The 17,549-nt window shown below is 41.9% G+C and overlaps 1 protein-coding gene across 1 annotated transcript in view; it reads right to left on the bottom strand.

The window, feature by feature from the left end:
* Positions 1 to 17,286, bottom strand: part of Chd1 (chromodomain helicase DNA binding protein 1) — a 78,915-nt gene extending 61,629 nt beyond the window's left edge. The window contains exons 1-2 of the mRNA XM_036168773.1: positions 16,927 to 17,286; positions 15,022 to 15,223 (exon numbers count right to left, since the gene is read on the bottom strand). Coding sequence (XP_036024666.1) covers positions 15,022 to 15,074 — 53 coding nt within the window. The 5' untranslated portion in view covers positions 15,075 to 15,223; positions 16,927 to 17,286. The remainder of the gene's footprint in view (positions 1 to 15,021; positions 15,224 to 16,926) is intronic.
* Positions 17,287 to 17,549: the final 263 nt, after the last annotated feature.

The following is a 17,549-nucleotide window of genomic DNA, read 5'->3' as shown; positions in this document are numbered from 1 at the left end:
TTATCTAGGGTCAGAGAACAGAACAGCCAGTAGATATAGAGGCCAGAAAATGGTGGCACCCAAGCCTTTAATCCTATCACCTGGGAGGCAGAGATCCATCCGGATCTCTGTAAATTCAAGGCCACACTAGAAACAGCCAATCATGGTGGCTCACGCCTTTAATCCCAGGAAGTGATGGCAGGAAGCAGAAAGGTATATAAGGCATGAGGACCAGGAACTAGAGTTGGTTAAGCTCTTAGGCTTTTGAGCAGCAGTTCAGCTGAGACTCATTCTGGATGAGGACTCAGAGGCTTCCAGTCTGAGGAAACAGGATCAACTGAGGAATTGGCAAGGTGAGGTAGCTGTAGCTTGTTCTGCTTCTCTGATCTTCCAGCATTCACCCCAATACCTGGCTCAGGTTTGATCTTATTAATAAGACCTTTTAATATTCCTGCTACAGAGTCCACTTCCCATACAATCATAATGTCTACATGTACATAACACTGACTGTGGATGATGCTGATACTCTACCTTAGGAATCAATTCCCCAAACATCTAATAACTGAAAATGTCTTGTGTTGTCTGGTTGGTCTTAAGGTCCTTCTTTCTCACACTTTTTCAGTAAGATAAAATTTAAGATATGACACTTCCACAAACTTAAAAATATTTTCATGCTATGTTTTACTTCTACAAAAACAACAACAAAATTTCTTGAAGGCACACACAAGTTTTCTTAGACCCTTTTGATAGGAGACAATCCTTTCTGTTTCCTTTAATTTTTAATACAGCCAAATTCTCAGTTCTAACCTAAATCCAGTCTTATTCTAAGGTTCTGTGACCCTCCAAATATCCTATAGTGCCGTAGAATATTATTTCAAGGTGTGCTACTTTTGTTTATGTTGCATTTGTTTGTGAAGCTCTGTTACGGTGCCTGTGTAAAACACCTGTTGGTCTAATAAAGAGCTGACAAATAGCAAGGCAGGAGAAAGGATAGATGGGGCTGGCAGGTAGAGAGTATAAATAGAAGGAGAACTCTGGGAAGAGGGATCTAAGAGCTAGCAGCTAGAGAAGGAGGAGGACTTCAGGGGGCAGCCATTCCAGCTACACAGCAAGCCACAGAGTAAGAGTGAGATTTACAGAAGTTAAAGAACAGGAAAAGCTCAGAGGCAAAAGATAGAATGGTTAACTGAAAGAAAGCTGGCTAGAAACTAAGCCAAGTTAAGGCTAGGCATTCATAATTAAGAATAAGCCTCCATGTATGATTTATTTGGGAGCTGGGTGGTGGGCCCCCCAAAAGAGGCAAAAAAAACAACAACAACAACAAAATGGCGTTCCAACGTGGGCCCTTATTTCCACGTAGAGTTTAAGAAAGCTGGGGAAAGGGAGAAGGAGCTCCTTTAAGAGTTTCTGCGGGTCAGTGAGCTCTTGAGCAGCCAGTCCATGAAGTAGGAGCAAAAACCAAGTAAAAACACCTGCCATAGCACCAGCATCAGCATCTAGAGCTCGAGGAAGGTTGACTGCAGTTCCTGCTCAGACAAACCTCTGACCAGCCGCAAGTTTCTGCTTGGCTTTCACAACCCGAGAACCGGGCGGAGGCAGCCAAGTGTGTGGAGAATCCAGGTCTACCTTATAGGTCTAAGGTTTGCTCCTACGGTCAAAAAAGCCTAGAGATACGAAGTAAAAGAGATCCAAATGGAAAAACCTCTAAACAGGTTGTGTTTAACAATGTGTGTAGGCTTAAGAAAGAAAGAAAAAGGGTATAGACAGTCATAGAAATAAAATGTTCAAAAATGGTCTTTAGAGTAAAAGTAATTAAAAAAATTTTTTAAAAAATGTAAGATGGGAAACACAGATAGTTGGGATCCTGTATGTGTTGATTTTGAATTTTTTGACTGTTGAGAAGCAAAGGACAGCTGCTAGGACACATGGAACTGTGAACTGGACTGCTAAATCGAACCAATCTAGATATTTTAGGAATGCCTTAACTTTAAAAAATAAGTCAAAAAATGTATTTGTCAAATAAAAGTCAAAAATGCTTTGGGGTTTTGTTCCCCCAGGAGCTGAGAGGCTGTGGATTCCTTCAGGGTTAATATGAATCAGTTTTGATCAGGCAAGACCTCCTGAGACTTGACAGGTGATATCTATCAGCAAAGGTTACTGCTGGTCTTCTCAGAACTTAGTCATTATCTCAATTTTCTCTCTGGGACCCTAAATATACTTCGTCCATAGACAGCAGGAAGAAGTATAGAGAAAACTACACCCACATTCCTAAGAGTTGGGAAGTATGGATGGTTTTTGGTTATTTGGTGAGTTATGGATGTTTGTTATTTGGGGGAATACATAATATTGATAAAAACTTAGTTATTTTTGTTACACTATATGTTTCTACTCTTGTTTAATGGTTTTGTATATTGATGCATATTTAAGATAGTTTTTGTTACCAAATACTGTACACATGTTTCTACTCTTGTTTAAGGTATAGTATCTAGGCAGTTCATTTTAAAATGTAAGGTAAAACTTCTAGTTTTTGAAAAGTTGTTATTATAAACTATATAGGACAATCAGGAAATATAGGTTAATGGTTAATCATTTATAATAATCAAATTTGTAGATATGTTAGGTATGCTTTCCAGATCATACAGATATATTCTAGATAGATTAGATAGATAGATAGACAGACAGACAGACAGACAGATGGTCTTCAAACCTTTCAAAGACATACAGAATATGACACCTAAAATGTTTTGTTAACTTAGGGCTTTTAATGAAAATGAGATACATCTGCTCCTGGTAATACTAATTAATTAACTTCAGGAGAAGGCTTTCAAGAAACTCCTTATGGAGTTTGCTTTCATTGTGGCAATGTTAGCCACTAGGCGAAGAAACTATTCTTGCCTTTGACTGCTGACAATGTACTGTGCAGACTCTGGACATGAAAGACACACAGGAAAGACTGTTGAACTTGGCCAAAACAAGGCAGGACAGTCCTTCAAAATTCCTGCTTCACAGAAGAGTCTGCCAGATATTCTGTAGGACACACAGGAAAGTGACTGACAAACTTTGTCAAAACAAGACATGACAGTCCAAAATTCCTGCTCCATAGAAAAGTCTGTCAGATACTTTGGGTCTGAGGGCTGAAGATGGAGGCCCCAACATTGCAGAGGAACTTTGGGTGACTGACCAGGCAGTCAGATGTCTGTCATTCTAGAGTTTTGGAAGTTGTTTGTAATGCACCTTTTGTTTACTCAAATATTATCCTTCTGGGGCCTTTGATGGAGTTGAAGACTAGATAGTTACAGCTGCAGCTTTCCTTAGTTATGATAGAGAGTAAATTAGGTATAAAACTTTAAGGTCATTAAGATAGATAGGGGAGTATTTCCTTTTAAGCTGCCAACACAAATAAACTGGAATTCATTACATTGTGAATACAATCTTTACTTGATAATTGTTCTTACTGTGTACAGTCTTATTCTGTTAAAGTTAAAACCTTTTTTTTTGGTTTAGACAAAAAGGGGGAAATGTTGTAGGATATTTCAAGGTGTGTTATTTTGTTTATGCTCTGGAACGTTTGTTTAATGATGCAAAGATATGTTTGAGTAAATAAAATTCACCTGCGGTCAGGAGGCTGTGTAGTAACTAGCTGACAGGAAGTGGTGGGGAGGAGCCAGGTGAGAAAGGGTTTGTAAGGAGGGGTGAGGAGAAGCACAAGGGCTTCTTGGAGGACACAAGCAAGGAGAGGAGGTGAGCTGCTTGCTATTCACTACAGGCTGCCAGGTTTGCTCAGAGCACTGTCTTTACTGCTCCAGCTTTGCATTCCCCTGTGTTTCTGGCACACCTGAGTTCTTTCAAGTTCAAGTATACAACATTTTTTCTTTGATCTATTTTATTTCACATATTAAAGGGGAGTACCCCAAGAGTCAAAGTCCACATTAGTTCAGCCCACCATGACAGAATGATTACCCTTCTCTACACTTTACATTCAAATCATTCCTTTGAAATAAAAAAAAAAAAGATTTCATCTTTAGCACATGAAAAAATAGTGACCTCTTTAAAAACAGTTAGCACTGACCAGTGATCACAGAGGCAGGCAGATCTCTGTTGTAAGTTCGAGGCCAGCTTGGTATACAGAGTGAGTTCCAGGACAGCCAAAGCTACACAGAGAAAGACACCCTGTCTTGGAAAAAAAGAGACAGAGACAGACAGACACGGACAGACAGTAATGACAGCTATTAGATTGCCAACCAACAGAAAAAAAAGAAAAATCTCATAAGAAACTCTGGAGTAGATTTAAGATGACCATGAAGGTGGTGAAGAGGTGTGAGACGAGCATCCTAAACAGCACTAAGGAGTGGCCACATCTCATATTTAAGCATTGTATCAGACTACCAGTCATGCCTCAATTCGATGGTTTCTATTAAGTTATTCAATAAAATTAAAACACATCATTTATTTGCTGTCATCCTTTGCACATAAAGGCTTTCGTACAGCCAAGCAGTTTCGGGATTCAGAGGCTGCAGAGGAAGACCACAAAACCAGGTGACCCTGAATTGCAAAAGGAGATCAAGTCTCAAAAACAAAAGTTGTTTTGTTTTGTTTTGTTTTCTTATAGGTCTATTTTCCTATTTTTCTTTCAAAAAACAAAACTTAGTAGTTCTTAGGTTCACTGACAGAGGGAGCATGCTCTTAGACACCTGGTAGAAAGCCCTCATTCCACAGAATTACAGAAAGGATATGCACCTGATAAGTAGCCATACTTATACACGTCAAAGAAGGAATGTGATATTTTGCATTATCACCCTAATATGAAGTATTTATCTTCTCTCCTCTTCTCCATCACTTCCCACATCCCCTTCCTACTGAAAGGAAATGACCAGTACCCACCACTGGATAATTTAGAGAGCTGTCTTACTAGCCAGGACAAATTAAGAGCAGGTATCCATGCTAAGGGAACTCATAACATCCAAGAGTAGCACAGCCCACCTGACAGTGAAAAGATTTGCATTTGAGGCCTGTGCTCGGGTGGTCTCCAATATACCTAACTGTTTTTTGTGTGCACAAACTTTTTTTTTTTTTTTTTTTTTTTTTTTTAGTTTTTCAAGACAGGGTTTCTCTGTGTAGCTTTGGAGTCTTTCCTGGAACTCTCACAGAGATCTGCCTGCCTCTGCCTCCCAAGTGCTGGGATTAAAGGTGTGTACCACCACCACCTGGCATAAACATTTATTTTAAAGGTTTGGTACAATTAATTCGATTTCACTTGTTTACTTCCTCAACTAAGAATTACTGAGCAGGGGTTTCTACTAGGAACAAAAACCTTGTGTATGTCTAAAAATCAGCTAAAATTCCTGAGAGATGAACTAGAGAGGAAAGAAGAAGGAAGCCAGGGCAAATGTAATAGAGAAAATAAGAGCTCTCTGGGAGGCAGAAGCAGACAGACCTCAGTGAGTCTGAGGCCAGCCTGGTGGTCTACATAGCAAGTTCCAAGACCCAGTCTCAAAAGAGAAAGAAAAAGTCCTAAATGGACAGATATGCAAATAACTACAAACAAAAATACGTACAGTTTATGCATACATGTATTTCCTCAATCAAAACCAAAGTTTGCTGCTCAGGTTAGTCCCCCTCCTGCTCAGCCATCTTCCCAGCCCTCCACATTCTTTCAGAGTCAGGACCTCTCATTGTAACACACCCATTGGTGTCCTGATCTCCAGCTCCCAATGCTGGTATTACAGAGAAATGTCCCATGCGTGGCTTTTTATGTGGGGTTTGGGATCCAAACTCACATCCAATGTTAAGTAGCAAGCAAGCATGTATCCACTGAATCAGCTCCCAGGCCTCATATTAATGGCTTTAAAGCACTGATAGTTAAACCTGTTATAGGAACTGAAATGAGGGTCTCTTACAAGAGACCCAAGTTTAGTTCCCAGCACCCATGCCGTGTAGCTCACAACTGTCTATAACTCCATCTCCACAGAATCTGGAGACCTAACACCCTAATTCTGGCCTCCTTAGTCATACATACAATGTGGCATACAAGCACACACACACACACACACACAAATAAAATTTTAAAGTATTTTAAAACTGTTTATAATCCTTATTTTCCTACCTAGAAAGCAGAAATTGTAACACTGTACATAGCAAAGGAGTTCTGTGGGACTGTGTTTTGAAATTTCCACCCCTATGTGCATTTTGCTTGGTTCAGTCAGAAAAATCAACAATCACACTGTTTGCCACTATTAACTCTTTCTAGCAAAATAAAATTTACCTAGCCTCTTTGAGGCATGGCTTGTGACACTGTTCCTCAGAAATTCACAGAAAATAGAACCTATATAAATAACAACCTCATTAATAAAAAGCTGCAGGGATGACTGAGTGGTTCAATGACTTTATGTAGACAGGGTCATTGTATTTTATGCATTATATACATACACATATATGTACCCTTGAATTTAACACATAAACAAATCACTCAGGAATCTGGTAAAATATGAAGACTCCAAGATGATACCCAACTCTACATTCCCAACAAGCTACAAGCAGAAGAATCACAACTGAGTTCTAACATTTCTCTTTCTGTACATTTTAAAAGTTTCCATTTAAAACAAGAAAAAAAAAAAGTTACTGCCAGGCATGATAACACACCTTTAATCCCAGCACTCCCCAACTTGTGAGGTGGAGCTCCCAAAAGCTCCAAGCCAGCCTGGGCAACAAGACCTTGTCACATACACCAAAAATAAAAAATAAAAAGTTAAAGAAAAATTTATCTTTCAACCATCTCTTTCTGACAGAAACACTTATTTTTAAATATAGAACTACAACAGATATGATCCAGTTAAGCACAGGAACAAAGAAGCAACTTCATCTGTTCACTGCCTGTGCATTATCTTACCCTTACATACAGAACAGTGCTGTGGGTAATTGATTGATAAATAAAACACTGATTGGCAGTAGCCAGGCAGGAAGTATAGGTGGGACTAGCAGAGAGGAGAATTGAGAGAACAGGAAGGCCGGAAGGAGGAGATGCCAGCCTGCGGTCCAGGGAATATCATGTAGAGGCAGCAGGTAAAGCCATGGAACACGTGTCGACATATAGATTAACAGAAATGGGTTGAGTATCAGAGTAAGAGCTAGACAGTGGTAGGCCTAAGCTAAAAGCCAAGCAGTTTAAATAATATAAGCATCTGTATGTTTTGTTTTGTTTTTAAAGATTTGTTTATTTTGTATACAGCATGTATGACTACAGGTCAGAAGAGGGCGCCAGATCTCATTACAGATGGTTGGTTGTGAGCCACCATGTGGTTGCTGGGAATTGAACTCAGGACCTCTGGAAGAGCAGTCAGTGCTCTTAACCTCTGAGCCATCTCTCCAGCCCATGTATGTTTATTTTATAAGTGGGCTATGGGACTTCCGGGGCTTGGAGGGACCCGGAGGAAAAAACCCTAGCTACAGAAGAGTACTGCACTCAAACATCACATATATTCTCTTAAAATTCACCAGTTAAAAATTATAATGCCAGAGGTGGGCTGTGGTGGCACACACCTATAACCCAAGAACTTGGGAGGTAGAGGCAGGCAGATCTCTGTGAGTTCAAGGCCAGCCTGGTCTACAGAGAAGTTCCAGGACAGCCAGGGCTACACTGAGAAACTATGTCTCAAAAAAAAAAAAAAAAAAAAAAAGAAAGAAAGAATAGAAAAAAAGAAAGAAAAAGAATCGTACTACCAGTTTGGGATTTAGCTCAGTGGTAGTGTGTAGGGCAAGCGCTAGGCCCTGGGTTTGATACTCAGCTAAAAAAAAACAAAAAACAAAAAGAATTGTACTGCTAATAATTGTACTGCTAATAGTAACTTCTATTTACCACAACCTCAGGAACTCTATGAAAACTGTAACTGGGTTAATTCCACTCAAATAGAGAATAACCTGTTGCTAAAATAAAGCTGCTAGTACGAAGGGTATTGAGTTTTCCAAACAGGCATCTTAGCTTCAAAAGCATGTATAGGATATGAGAAGAAAAAAAAAAAGACAAAGAAAGTACAATCTCCTGTGTTCCTGAAAAGTGCATAAAATAGACAGACAGACAGATAGATAGAGAAAAAGTAAAAAATAAAATTTTAAAGTACATAAAATTATTTTACTTTATGTACATGGGTAACAGTATCAGATTCCCCTGGAACTGGAGTTACAGACAGTTGTGAGCTGCCATGTGGGTGCTGAGAAATGAACCTGGGTCCTCTGGAAGAGCAGCCAGTGCTCTTAACCACTGAGCCATCTCTCCTGCCCTTGGCTTAGCATTACTTTCCAGTTAGCATTAATTCACAAACCTGAATTGACTTTTTAAAAAGTGATTGTAGGGCTGGAGAGATGGTTCAGCAGTCAAGAGCACTGTCTGCTCTTCCAAAGGTCCTGAGTTCAATTCCCAGCAACTACATGGTGGCTGAGAACCACCTGAAATGAGATCTGGTGCTCTCTTCTGGTCGGCAGGGACACATGCAGACAGAATACTGTATACATAATAAATAAATAAATCTTTTAGAAAAAAAAAAAAAGTGATTGTAGAATGAAGACCAAAAAACGGCATTTTTTACAATGCTTTTCAAAAAGCATTCAGATTTAATGTAAAAAAAAAAAAAAAAAAAAAAAAAACAACCACGATTTTTTTGTTGTCGTTTTTGTTTGTTTTTCTTTCAAAACAGTGTTTATTTGTGTGGACCAGGCTGGCCTCCAACTCAGAGACCTACCTGCCTCTGCCTTCAGAGTGCTAAGATTAAGGGCCGGTACCACCACTGCCCAGCAAAAAACTATTTTTATGTGTATAAAGTATATGCACATTAATATAATCCTTGCATTAAGGTGGCTAAGGCTGGCTACCCAGCCTAACCCACACACGAGTCCAAAGTCAGGCAGGTATTGTACTGAATGCTTCTAATCAACACTCAGGAGTCTGAGGCCATCCTGAGCCATACTGTGATCTGAGTGAGTGTAGGCTACAAAACAAAATCCAATTTCAAAGACAAACAACAAAAGACCATCTTTTACAAATGGTGTAGCAAGCAATATTCAACTGGTCACCAACAGGAAAAACTGATCTGTTCCAGATAGACACTGACCAAATACACTTATGATCCAGTCAAGCTCTTGAGATGCAAAGGCAGAGATAATCCCAAGCTAAGGCCAACCTGGGTTATCCAGCAGAACAATCTTGAGTGCAGGGAGATGGCTCAGTGCTAGAGCACTTACCTAACTTGTACGAAGCCCTGGGTTAGACTTCCTGCAGTGAAAAAAGGGAGGGGTACCTTTAGCTCTGATTTGGTTTAACAGATTAGACTGAGCCTTAAGGCTCTACCTGTCTCTATAGTGCTGGGAATCAAATCTCAGACTGCATTCTACATGAGCTCTCAACTACAGAGCTACATGTTTTAACCAAAAGAAATTATAATTTCATAAATCCTACTTATAAGTTAGAGATTTTCTTTTTAATCTTTGAGGTGTGTTTGTGTGCACATGCCAATTAAAAAGATATATTATGATGATCAGAGTTCAGAGCAATTACCATGAAAGTTGGTTTTCACTCATCAGACCTCCATTGATCCTAATTCCTATTTCTCTACCTACCACTACTAAACACTGAGATCCTAAAAAGGTTCTTCAAGGATAAACAAGGTAAAGAATTCTCTATGAAACAAGGAAGTTTAGTACAACACATAAGGCTCCTCTATATAAATATAAAGTTTATACACATATTTAAAATATATGCATTAGGGTGGAGAGATGGTTCACTGGATAAGAGCACTGGCTGCTCTTCCAGAAGCCCTGGGTTCAATTCTCAGCACCTACACTGCAACTAACAATGACCTGTAACTGTGGTCCAGGAGCTGACACCTCTTCTGGCCCCCAGACATACAGGCAGACAAAATGCTCATACACATAAAGTAAAAATAATCTTCAAAATGTGTGTTAATATATTAAACATTATTGACATTGTTTAAAAATAAAGTAAAATAAGATTTTAGTTTGGGGATTGAACTCAGTATAGAAAATTTGCGCCAGGCGGTGGTGGCGCATGCCTATAATCCCAGCACTCAGGAGGCAGAGGCAGGTGGATCTCTATGAGTTTGAGGCCAGCCTGGTCTACAGAGCTAGTCCAGGACAGGTTCCAACACTACAGAGAAACCCTGTCTTGAAAAACCAAAAAAAAGAAAAAGAAAATGTGCCTAGTATATACATACACAGTACAAGGTTCTAGGTTCTATCCCGTGTCCTGGAACATTATGTGCACATACACATACACATACAAAAGAGTTTATTCTAGGATTCAGGACAACTAAATTCCATTAACAACTACAGACTAGGTCAGACTATTAAAGCATATTACCAACATCTCCCAATCTTCAAGAATTATTCAAGAGCATAATATATATTTAGAGCAGTGGTTCGCAACCTTTTGAGTCATGGCCCCTTTGGAGGTCAAAGGACAATTTCACAGAAGTCACATATCAGATGTTTACATGACGGTTCATAACGGGTAAAATTACAGTTGTGAAGGAAAATAACTTTATGGTTGGGGTCACCATGGCACGAGGAGCTGTATTCAAGGGTCATAGAATTAAGAAGGTTGAGAACCACTGATTTAGAGACTATGGTATCAAATTAGTAATCCACCTAACAAACTTTCTAAAAGTTAAAACTAACAAGCAACTATCAGTTATCCAAAAATTAAGCAAATATGATCACGTTTCAAATATTTGCCCTTAAACTGAACTAAATCAGTCTTCAAAATAACCTTAGGATGAAAATCTGTGGGGTTCAGATGTGGAAGGGGTTGGGGAGTGTTTAGAATATTTTGTCTAACACATGAGTCCTTGGGCTTAATGTCCAAGACTACAAAAATAATAAGTGAATGGAATCTTTTAAAAATGTTTAAGTATGGTTTGAAGAACCTGTTCACAACCCTTGAGTCCATACAGGTGGAAGTGATGTCTTGAAACCTCCTAGCACTATCTTTAGAGAGCATGGCTTCAGTTACATGAAACCATTAACTATTAGACAGGTGCAACCTGGTCTGCATCTAACAAAATAAAGACTTGCTAGAAACACAAACACATGGCAATTTTGCTTTTATTTACTTATTTTTTTAACCCTAGCTGGCCTAGAACTCACTGTATAGACCAGGATGGCCTTGAATACAGAATCTGCCTCTGCCACCTGAGTGCTGGGATCATAAGGCATGTGTCATGAAAACTATTACCTTCATACAATCTATTCTGATACAGCTTTCCCCCTCTCCTCCTCCCAGATCCTCCCCGCCCACTCAGCTCCATGCTCTCTCTAAAAAAAAAAAAAAAAGATACACACACACACAAAAAGCTCACAAAAACACAAATCAGAAACCATAATATACAAGCAAAAGCAAAAAAAATGTTTCCCCTATGAAATTACCACTGAATTAATTTGTGTTGCCAACTACCCATGGGGATGAAGTCTACCCAGAAGTATAGTTAATATACCAAGTAAGATTCTATTGGCAAAAAACTAATTATTCTTTGCCAACAAGTATCAATTACAGATAGCTTCTTGCCTGTGTCCACATTCCCTCCTCAGTGATAATGTACATTTCTAAGCAAGAAAGTTTCAAAACTATCAGTTATAGTATAGCCAAAGGAACTACTTCTCAAGAATCCTTTCTTTCCATCAATAATTAGAGACTGCTCTATACAGGAATCAACCCCTTCACCTCCACATTTCTTTTTCTGTAAAAAGTTAAATCCAACCCAAAATAGCAAATGGCAACCTCATTTCAGAAGCTTCCACAAAATAAAAATGAAATTCTGTGGAACAACATATCTTACATTTCTTAGCCCACACAATTTGCTTCAATGTTTACAATGTATACTAACTTCAAAGGTGGACCTAAATTACTAGTTTCAGTTGGGATACCTTTTGGTTCTTTTTTCCAAGAGAATCCTATCTGTAAAGTTTACCTCCTCAGCTACCAAGGCACAATCCCTTTTCTTTGTACTGCCTTACAATGAAAGCGTTTGGGAGAAAGGGTAGAAGTATCAGTGACAGGGTACAGAGAAAATAAAAGACAAAACAGCAAGAGGAAGGCATGATAAAGAAAAAGCTAACCCCTCCTATTTCTGAGAAATTCCAAAGCACTCATAAAATCAGATACTTGTATAGTAATGCTCCTCAGAAGCACCTAAGTCTGTATGGCAGAATTAGTGACTCGGAATAATTAGAGAAATAAGCTTTGCAATCACTTAAAATGAGTATGAATTGTGAAAGAATATAACCGTGTACTCCTGATCCTCTTGCCTCCACTTCCTGGGATTATAGGTGTGCAGCCCTATGCCCAGTTGGAAAGGAAATCACTAGATAATTTCAAAGATTTTGTTTGTTTTCACCTGTACTACCAAATTGGCTTTATTACTTCTCCTAGCTTTAGATATGGTAGCAAACACTGGAATAGGTTGAGAATGTTCCAGCAGGTGATCCCCTGGCTAAACAAGTAGATAAGCAGTCAAGAGTCTGACTTCCTATTATGTGAGTAACCTGGTTCCTATGTTTGCTCCCCGTACAGCTACTTATTAACCATTTCTTTGCTCCTAATGAATGAATCTTAAACAATGTAATTCTTCTATTCACTTACTACAATGTATCTACAGATATATGACTCAAAACTGAGGCATAAATACCCTCTAATATGGCATACACCTTTAATACCAGCACTAGGGAGGCCAAAGACAGGAGGATCTCAGTGAATGCACAGCTAGCCTGTCTCTGAGAATCAAGTGAACTAGGAGTACATAGTCAAACTGTCTCAAAATAAAAATCTGTCTCTCTCTTTCTCACACACACTCCTAACTTCAACCCCACTGATTCTATAACCTCTACACCACACTCCATGTATCTTTACCACCACCTTTTGACTTTCCCCTTGGCTTTTTGAGGCAGGGCCGATGTAGTCCTGACTCTCCTGGACCTCCTATGTAGATCAGGATGGCCTTGAACTCACAAAGCCACCTGCTTCTGTCTCCGAAGACTGGGATAAAAGGTGTGCACCATAACACTGATCCCTACAACTTTCATAGAATTCTTTCAATCCTTCCCATGTTAACTTGGGAATATTCTTTTTTTTTTTAAGTTTTCCTAGACAGGGTTTCTGTAGTTTTGGTGTCTTTCCTGGAACTCACTCTGTAGTCCAGGCCAGCCTTGAACTCAGAGATCCACCTGCCTCTGCCTCCCAAATGCTGGGATTAAAGGTGTGCGCCACCACCACCTGGCTTGGGGATATTCTAAAACAGCAATTTCACGCAAAGATGGTATTAATTCAGGCTTTGGTGTTTTTTTTTTGTTTGATTGTTTGTTTGGGTTTTTGTGGGTTTTCTTTTTGTTTGTTTTGCTTGTTTTAAATGTTTATTTATTTATATATGGACATCAGAAAGCCATGGCATGCAAGTAAAGAAGACAATTTGGAAAAAAAACTAATTATCTCTTCCCATAACGTGGGTCCCAGGGATCAAATTCAAGTCAACAAGTTTTGGCAGCAAGTGTCTTTACAGAGCCTTCTCACCCACCCTCAACGCAGTTTTTGAGGTTTTTTGTTTGTTTTGTTTTTGTTTTTCAAGACAGGGTTTCTCTGTGGAGCCTTGACTATCCTGGAACTCACTCTATGGACCAGGCTAGCCTTGAACTTACAGAGATCCACTTGCCTTTGCCTCCCGAGTGCTGGGATTAAAGGTATGTGCCACCACTGCATGGTTCAACCCAGGTTTTAAACTTCTAGATTCATACTTGATTTAACTAAAGTGTTTCTTCCATAGCTGTGTATTTGATTCTGTATGTTATTCTTGTTACTCTCTTCTCATAAACCATCCCTCCCATTTCTCTGCCACTGTAATTACTTCAGTTAAGTGTCCTACCTGACACAAAACATAAAGCTGACTAATAATAAGCAAATACTCAATGTCCACTGTAGCAGAAACCAGGTTAAGCTGATACACCGCATCTCACCTAAGTCTTAATTTTTAGTAAATAGTGTAATTCCTGTTTTACAAGAGCAAAAATCAGAGCAGAGTAATTTACCTCAATTCACATTGAGTAACTGATAGTTGGGATTAACTGTACAGTCAGATTCCAACATCTACTATGTAAGTATATATAAATATATGGATTGTAACAGTAATGTGAACACTATTAAAAATGAACGGGGCCAAAAAGAATGTAATCGTGTTGGACTATGACATTGATATATGCCTATAATCTCAGTGCTCCATTTGGTAAAAGAATGGGCATTCTTGTTGAGGCCAGCATGAGCTATAAGACCCTGCCTTGAGAGAGAGAGAGAGAGAGAGGGAGAGAGAGAGAGAGCGAGAGAAGAGCAAAGAGATTGTCTTACACATTACTAAAATGGCTTAACACTTAATTTCCATAAACTTTACTTCTAAGAAATAATATGGTCTGAGTTAAAAACTCTAAAATTCCAATATACAAATAAAATAGACTAAATTCTTGTCAATCTTGTCTAAAGTTTTCTGCAGTGGTAGAAATGTTCCTATTAGTGCTGTCCAAAGTTGACACAGGTCATATGTCATTTACTTACCATCTGAAATGTCTGGTGTGACTAACAGAATTTGGAACATTTTGTAATCTAAATAGTTGCATGTAGCTAGTAGCTACAGCTACCACACTGGATAACACAGGTGTAAAACATAAAATGCCAGAAAAAGACATGGAGTGCAGAAATCCTTACTGCATTAACAGTCAAATCAATTAATATATGTCTTTACTGTCTCAGCTCCAATTAACTTAAAACATATCAACTTCCAATAAATTTAAATAGATCAAAGTCTTCTACTACAGTTGTTTTCTGGTACACACACACACACACACACACACACACACACACACACACACACCACCTGTAACATCAACACAACTGCCAATAGGAGGACCTTCCAACTTCTGCCTAGTAAGACAAGTTTATAAAAAACACTCAAACACATTTTCGAGTCTCAAGTAACACACTGATTTAAAGTGCTTGCTTACCTTGATTCTCCACTGCCATTTCTAACACTTTCTTCATCACTGTGTCCATTCATTGTAAATATCAAGTAGTATTAAAATAAAACACAAATCTTCCCACTTTAATAAAAGATGAATATAAATGTCAACTTCCTCCAATATCAAAATTTCAAAGACGAATTTTCTTCAACATTCACAGATTTCCTGGGACTCCTCTCTGAGTCACCTGGGGGGAAAATACATTAGCAGTTAAGAATATACCCTGTAGGAAAAGTACTAAGCCCGATTTAGAACTCACAGGAATGTACCTAGGCCATTGGACCAGCAGTAGCAAGAAAGATGCGGAAGCCTTTTACTTACAATAACTAGGCATCTATTAAACACATTCTTAATTACTTACTAGAATTTAGCCTGCCACTGCTAGTGCTGTTTTGACAGAAGGAATTTAAAGATTTGTAGGGCAACAAACTTTTCAAGGCTAATTGCTACTGTGTACAACTATTTATATAGATTATTGAAACAAAGTGATACCATGTAACATATACATTACACGCAAAGAAAGGAAAATGTGGTTTTATTTGGTAACTTCGCCAAATAAACGAAGTGAGGATAAAGGTTGTTAATGAAGCTCTAATTCTATTACCAAGAACTTCATACTGCAGCTAAAGAAAGTTTTTAAATGCCCATGTGGCAAAGAGTGTAGTAAAAGGTATCACGATCTTAGCAAAAACGCAAACGCCAAAATACAGGTTCTTATCAGGTATGAGTGAAAGGGGGAAAAATGTATCCAATGTTGTACTTAAGACGCCTTGAAAAACATAAAAGGGTAATACAAAGAATACACACTGTATCTTCTTTTCAAGGCAAGCGATTGGGGGGAAGGGGTACCAAGACACAGATTTCCACCTCTTAAGATTTCACCAGAGCACTCGAGTCACCTACAAGCCAACCACGAATAAACAAAGGAGATCTCTGGCAGGGGAGGGAGAGGAAGAAGCGGGGGAAGGAGACGTCAGATCCTTCCCCAGCCAGAAAGTACCAAGACATACACGGAAAGGCAGAGTTGTCCTCTGACTCCAGCAGAGACTTAACTCTGATTATTTCCACGCCACAGAACAGACGGGGTCAAACAGGCTGCTGCCACCTCGGCCGGGGGCCGACCCTGCACCTGGATCAGGATTTCGAACCTGCAGAGCTCGAGCTTCAGACCTCTGCAAGAACGGGTTATCTAAAACCCACAGCACTCAACAGTAACTCCTAACGTTAACTATTAATTCCAGCCCCGGTGAAGAAGCTTTACCATTAAACCGTGTGTCCAAGTCCTCCACCTCCTCCTCCGCCTCTCCGGAAAGTCTGCGCTAAGAAAGTTCACTCGCCTGGGCACTCTTTCCCTTTCACCTTCCCCTCGCCCCTCAAGATGGCTTTCCCCGTCCGCTGGACTTCCTTTCCAGCCTCACCTCCTTTCTCCGCCTCAGCGTCTTGCCCTAAGTTCTGCTCCGGAGTGCCGGGACTCCGGACGCTCCCGCGCCTCAACAATGAGAGCCCCGGAAAGTCGCCCAGGCTCTGCAGCCTCCCTCCCCGGCCTGGCAGTAGCCGGACTCCGGCTAAGTTTGCCGGGCGGCGCCGCGCGGGGCCGCAGCACCTTCTCTCCCCGCAGCCGGGCGCCGCGGCCTCCTTCCCGCCTCCCGCTCCCGCAGCCCGCCGCGCGCCCTCCCGGGCTCGCCCGGCCGCCGCCCCCTCTCCCCCCACCCCGCCCCGCCGCCCCGCGCTCCCACGTGCTGGTCCCCGCCGCGCGCCGGGGCAGCGCCGCCAGGCCGCCGAGGATGCGCCGGGCCGCTCTCCCACGCCCCCGGCGCCGCGCCGCGCCGGGCCTCGCGGGCCCCGCCGGCTCCCGGCCTTCCCCGGCCGGCCTCGCCGACCCGTCCTTACCGGCGGGCGCAGGGCGGAGGGCGGCGCGGGCCCGGCGCCTCGGGTGAAGGATGCCCCTCGCGGGGTGGGGGGTGGGGGGTGGCCGCGATCCTGGACGCCCAGGCCGCGGGACCCGCACCGCGGACGGCCGAGGGGGAGGGGAGGCCGCGGGCGGAGACGCGCGGGGCTGCGGAGCGGGTCCCTCGATCAGTTCATCTCCGGGCGCCGAGGCCGAGCGGGAAGTACCGAGGGCGCCTCCTCCGTCCGCGCTCCCGCCCCGCCGCTTATCGGCCGCCGGCAGCCGCCATGACGCCGAGACCGCGAGCGAGCGAGCGCAACCGTCTCCGCCGCGCGGCGCCGCCGAGGTCGCCGTCGCCTCCGCCTCCCGAGCGACGTCACCGCCTGGGCTCACTCCCCTTCCCGGCGCGCGGCGGCGGCGGCGGCGCGCACGCCCGGCCTTTCCGCCGACGCGCGAGCGCGGGGCGGGGCGGGGCGGCGCGGCGGCGCGCGCCCCTCGGGGGAAGCCGCGGGGCTCGGGTGGGGAGGCGCGGCCCGCCGCGGGTCTCTAACTCCGCGGTCGCGTGGGGCGTGGGGCGTGGGGCGTCGGGTGCGGGCTCCCGGAGCTGGGCGCTCCCGTCACCGCA

The sequence above is a fragment of the Onychomys torridus genome, chromosome 19 (genome assembly GCF_903995425.1).
Source record: "Onychomys torridus chromosome 19, mOncTor1.1, whole genome shotgun sequence".
NCBI lineage: Eukaryota > Metazoa > Chordata > Mammalia > Rodentia > Cricetidae > Onychomys > Onychomys torridus.
This window is presented reverse-complemented; position numbering and strand designations above follow the sequence as displayed.